The 6000-nt window shown below is 38.6% G+C and overlaps 1 protein-coding gene across 1 annotated transcript; it reads left to right on the top strand.

Moving 5' to 3' along the window:
* Positions 1-690: 690 nt before the first annotated feature.
* smim13 (small integral membrane protein 13) lies at positions 691-5028 on the top strand. Its single transcript, XM_062435903.1, has 2 exons — positions 691-1151; positions 3473-5028. Exons 1-2 carry the CDS (start codon positions 1076-1078, stop codon positions 3661-3663), a joined length of 267 nt encoding a protein of 88 aa, XP_062291887.1. The 5' UTR covers positions 691-1075; the 3' UTR covers positions 3664-5028.
* Positions 5029-6000: the final 972 nt, after the last annotated feature.

Genomic DNA, 6000 nt, shown 5'->3' on the forward strand with positions numbered 1-6000 from the left:
AGCTTTCTGTTTCCTTTCTCTCTTTCTATTTTTCTGTTCTTCTTTTTTATTATAATTGGATTTTCTTGTTTTTAATTGTATGTTTTAATGTTTTCAATGTTTTACTCTTTAATATTTTTGTTTTTAAGTATAGCCAGGGGAGATTCTAGGATCAGACCCTTTAGGGGAGCTCAGCTTCTAATGAGAATTTGACATACAATGCCCTGCAAGTGTTCAAACCCCCTGCTAAACTGATCATTTCAGTGGATCATGTAAATTACATCAATACATAGTAGAGTGGTCTACTATAATATATAATAATAATGGTTCAGAATAAATCAGATTTCTACAGAGAGGAAGATAGTTAATGAACCCTGAGGGAAAGACAATATTAATGACAGAACTATCCAAAGTACATTAAACCTGTTAAAACAAAACCATTTGAACTTGTAGCATAAGTGTTTGTCCCATCTCTAGCAGACAGGCTCACAAAATAATTAAAGTTGTATAAAATAATTTTTAGGGGTGCTTTGATCAAATTTAGGGGTGCTTGAGCAGTCATAAACAGGGTCTAAAATCGCTACTGAGTATAGCAATTTAGTTTTTATGTAAAGCACTTTGAGTTGCCCCCTCTGTGCATGAAGCTGCCTTTCTTTGCCTACATTACCCAGAAGTCAAGTGTTCTTCGCGCAGCCGCAGTTTGAGTCGGCTTCATGACGCTGATATTGTTGTCTTAACCCAGTTACTGGGCTGTCTAGTGTCTTCTGTGAGAGCTAGCAGATACATGCAGCAGTTATGTAGCTCATATAGAAGGACTTTACCCCCGCGGTGACCGGCTAGCATTGGCATGTTACGGTCCTTTCTTCGGGCTCCTTTAGGACCGACTGTCAACCAGACAGCTAACCCAGCTAGCCACACACGCTAGCTAACAAGCTGCTGTGAGTTTGTTTTTCTGTCCCTCTCGTCTCGGAATAGCTTCTCAACCGAGCTACATATCTATCTCTCCCTCTCTCTGTGTGTGTGTGGTGTTTAACAGACCTTAAATACACCCCTCTAATCACCTCCCGGGGCTGCTGCTGCTGTTTTTGCTGTCAAGATGTGGCAAAGTGTCGGACTCACACTGCTGGTCATTGTGGCCACACTAGTCTGTGCGCTGCTCTTCATGGTCTTCGGTGAGTTTTTACACACAATAACCTTCATGAGTGACTTATAACATGTGTTTCACTATTGTCTTCGGCTTTGCAGGTGCAGTAAAGCCCCTGGGGGCAATTCTTATTAATATAATATTTACTGGCTAATAATAATAAGAGACTGCGACACAGTTAAATTGGCTTAATGACTCTGTATAAACGTGACATTAAAATGAGCAGGTTTTAAAGCTTCCTTAAATGATAGAGTCAGAGTTTGGAGAGTTGAATTAGCTGTTGAATGTCTTTGACCAACAAAGTTTCGATTTCAGTAAAGAGTTTCTATTTTTATCATGTGAGGAGCAGTCAGTCTATAACCATGTCAGCTTCTTCCCCCTCCTCCTCCTCCCCTCTGCAGGCTGTAGCCGATGTGAGCTTTAACTATTGCTCAATCCGAAGTTTTTGTGTGTTTGTTAGACTTTATATGTACATCAAGTTCATTTTGTAGTTTCAGTTCCAGCTGGAGACAGACAAGCCTGCAGGTGGATGTTCACATGGAAATATAATGTTATCAGATTCATCTTCATTAGCCAAGTATGTTTAAGCACACAATAATGATGATGATAACAATAATAATAATAATATACTAATACATTTTATGTGTATAGCGCTTTTAAAAATACTCAAAGATGCTGTACAGATACAATTTAAAAACATCAAACATTAAAAACAAATTTGAAAAGGTGAGTCTTGAGCAGAGATTTGAATGTGATGAGGTCAAGATATTTGGCTCCGGTTTAATGGCTCTCAATGTATTTTACACACAACGCAATACAATAATCTTAAGAAATAATACACAAGAAATTTTTACATATAGGTGAAACAGTTTCTGTGGAATGCAAACAGGATATGAACACAGTAAAGGTGTTAACTAAGAGTGTAAGGAGTGCTGAGATGAATATTAAATGGGGGGAAAAAGTGACGTTACAAGGGTTGGGCAATATAACAAACATATAGACAAAATCAGATATCATGATTTTTTTTACCAAATACCTCGATATCTGTATTGTGACAATATTGTAGGGACTATAATGGGACTGTTGGTGCTTTCACTAAGTATTTACACATTTATATTTTTGATAATAATAATCAGTTATGTTGATATATTCATTATATAGTCCGGTAAGTTCAGAAAATGATGATATTTAGTCTTTTTCCCATACCATGATATGAATATAATGTTGATATATTGCCCAGCCCTACATGTTACTTTATAAACATTTAGTAGGTGGTTATGTACAGTATATACAGTCTGTACAAATGTACTGTAATGATTTAAATGTATTTATTGTAATTATATGTACAGTGAGTATTAGAAACTGTTCCTGTGTCTGGTGGTTTTGGTGAATACTCTTTGGGACAGTTAATGTTGTTGTTTTTTTAGCAGTGGTGCACACTCCTGGTACAAGTTAGCCCCAGCAGCACCATTTTCTCTCCTTTTTACTCTGAACTCACCTGATCCAGCTGATCAGCTGGGAAAATGGAGATTAGACAGTGCTAGGGCCTCGGGCACCTAAACCTCCTAAACCTTGTTTATGTCTCTTATATATTACATTGAATTTATGTCACAGAGCAAAGCAGGTTTTTTTTTTTTTTTTTTCATAAAACTTAACACTGATATCTGAGTTGTAATGCTTCATATCCAGGAAACCCTTTTCACCAAATTTGCAGCATGCGAGCAGCGACTTGCAACATGAGATAATTTCCTCTTGTGTTGATTTTGGCAAGTTCTCGATTAACATGCAACGTGACATTTAAAAAAAAAAACTCACATGCATGAGAATGTAAGAGGACTCACAAATGTATCTAAAAGTTTCAAGCAACAAGGGACGTCTGTTACCTATGTGTAAGCAGTGCTCGTAAATGTGCAACGAGGCCTGGGTATCTTAAAGAGACCTGTTTTAAATGACACAAGAAAGATCCAGAATACGCTTTTGGGTATGAAAATAAAAAGTAACACCAATATAAACAAATATTGCATATAGTATTACTTCCCCATTTTTGTTCAAGTACACATTGAGCAAGGATGTCATATGAGGCTACCGTCTTTGTTTGGGTCAGAAAATACAGTCACAGCTTGGGGAAAGGGGATAAAAATCATTTTTATTGTGCAGCGATTAAATATCTTTGGGGATCGTGGGAATCATTTCAGAACAGCATCAAGTGTTATTAAACGACCTTCTGGGTTTTCAAAGATTTATGTGTATTTATTTTCCATAAAAGCAGATGTTTACCTCTGTGACTTGAATGAAATGGTTGCTTTTTGAATGTCAGTCAGGTGACAGTTTTACTTTTGTACTCCTCAGGTTGGTATGTAGTCTGGCAGCTCTTCTTGTCCAAGTTCAAGTTCCTGCGTGAGCTTGTCGGAGACGCCACCACACCACAAGCTGAAACTCAACCGTCCGAAACCAAGAGTGAGCGTGCAGCAAACGTGCCGACACGGAATCGACCCCGGACTGCACGCCAAAGAGTTGCCTTCCCAGAGAGCACTTCATAGATCATCCAGGCACTTTTTCTCCCACTGACCCTGCTCTCTACACTACACAAGGAGCTTGTGGACACGCGGCAGTCACAGTCAGCCCCTCTCGTCACCAGGACACTTTAATCATAACCAGGCTGACCTCCTGGTTTCAAAGGGAAAAGCCATTTACAGTACTGTCCATTTCTGAATGCCACCTGTTCAGATGTTTAATTATGTACAGTCGTATGTACAGAGCACTGAGTCATGGTCCTCCTGTTATCCTGCAATAGTGACGGCCAGCTTACATGAGCGGCCGAGCTGCTTCCTGCCACCTGTGTGGAGAATGAAGATGCTCCATCACACACACACACACACACACACACACACACACACACACACACACACACACACACACACACACACACACACACACACACACACACACACACACACACACACACACACACACACACACACAGAGAAACAGTATGTTAACTCTCTTATGTACATGTTCTCATCTGTATTTTTAGTAAAATAGGCAGATAACTGTTAAAAAAAAGAGCTTGTCTACATCATTTCAACAAGAACAACTGAAGATAAACGAAACTGAAACAGTGATATGTAACTGACAACTTTATTTTCTTTGAAGCATAACAAAGTGCAATGAAAGGAATGTTAATGCTGTCATTTAGTTGTTTCTTGCACAGTATATGTATTATAGAAACTGTCTCACCCAGTAGATCACACCCAAAGCCTCGTAAAGGAAGGTGATGAATGACAGGGCCTCATTCCAGCTGTGTAAAACGTGACGCTTTTCTTGCAGCTTCTCCTTCACCCTTTTTTTTTATAGATTTATACTTGAAAGAGTCAGGAGAACGTTTCAAGGAAATGACTGTTAGCTCTCTGGTGTTCAGAGGCTGCTATACACATCGTTAGCTGATGTCCCGGAGCAACGAAACGAGGCTCCCCGCTGCAGAACAAACCTGCCCGAGTGGTGTCCGAACCCTCTCCCGTTCCCTGTGCCTCTGTCTGTACGAGTGCCTGTCTAGATGGCATCCACTGTTTGTTACACGGCCTCTTTTTTATAAAGCCGACAGTAGTTTGAATTCCATTGCAAATCAAAGCTGACCAGAGCCTAGTCGATGTTAATGAAATACAGTCTCCCTCCAGGTTAAACTTATGTAACTCTTGCACCTTTTTATCAGCAGTGATTTTTTTTTCTTCAGTGGAGCTGTAGCTTCAAATAAATAATGCCATAAATATGTTGAGCCCTGTCCTGTTTGCCTCAAGTGGAAAAGTTGATGTTATGGGGGGGGGGTAAAGAATGATATAATTGTAAATGTCATTTATTTTTTTTAATATTGGCTATAAATTCCCTGTATAATAAACACAAAAATGCTTCATAAATTGCCTTTTTCTACACATGCAAGGGGGAAAAAAACATTCCTTGGACATTTATTGTTATAATTTGATTTCAGGAAATCATCAGACGGCTGACTTATGTCTATAAATTCTTTGCAGCTGTTGCGTAACATAAAAATAAGCCGTCCTCAGTTCTTTTCTTCTTTAAAAAAAAAACAAACATTTTTATTGGTTTAGTGTGTGTATGAGAACACCTACAAACATACTCGAATGCAGATGTAAAATATTGGATTAATCACATAACAGTGGTGCAATAAACCATTTCGGTACTAGATACGTTTCCCATCCTCCACAAATCAAGCCCACCACCTGCCTCATCAGCTATCCAATAAATATCCAAACGAGACCATCTGAGTTCAGCTATAAAGGATGAAAAGGAGACATCAAAGATGGAAGTACAACACAAATGACGTATAAACATTGTATTGGTAGAAAAAGCATAACCCCAACCCTAACCTTAACCCTAAACTAGAAAGATAGAGGAAAATAGTTAAATAAATCACAAGAAAATAAAGGTATCTTTGTGGTATGTTGGTTCTTATAGTACAAAGGGGATCCAGATCCTCATAACTCTGTTTATTTAATTTTCTCGAATTTCAAGAAATATAGTGTTTCTAATCCATCTTGTGAATCCATTGACCGATTAAAAAAGAATGTTTTAAAAATGTTCCCTCAGGTAAAGGTGAAGGTAAGAGCACACCTAGATGAGCACATAAGATGAGCTATGATGACACATGTTTACTGGGACTGAATCCCCTTGATCCTCCCACTAATGAGATGATTAGGCGTGATGTCCTCACACGCATCAATTATCCAGCTCACGGATGATGTGTAATGTGTCATCCATGTAGAACAAAAGAGCTAAAATCTTTAGAAATGTTTCACCAACCAGATGTAGAACAAAGAACCTGGTGGGTTTTTTTAAGTTGACTACAGACAAATATCCTAAAT

Source organism: Scomber scombrus, chromosome 16 (assembly GCF_963691925.1).
Source record: "Scomber scombrus chromosome 16, fScoSco1.1, whole genome shotgun sequence".
In the NCBI taxonomy this organism is placed as follows: Eukaryota; Metazoa; Chordata; class Actinopteri; order Scombriformes; family Scombridae; genus Scomber; species Scomber scombrus.

Bases quoted from the DNA above. Each gene is read 5' to 3' on its own strand.
- smim13 (XM_062435903.1), top strand. From the start codon at position 1,076: ATGTGGCAAAGTGTCGGACTCACACTGCTGGTCATTGTGGCCACACTA. The intron at 1,152-3,472 runs GTGAGTTTTTAC...TGTACTCCTCAG, and splicing joins GCTGCTCTTCATGGTCTTCG to GTTGGTATGTAGTCTGGCAG.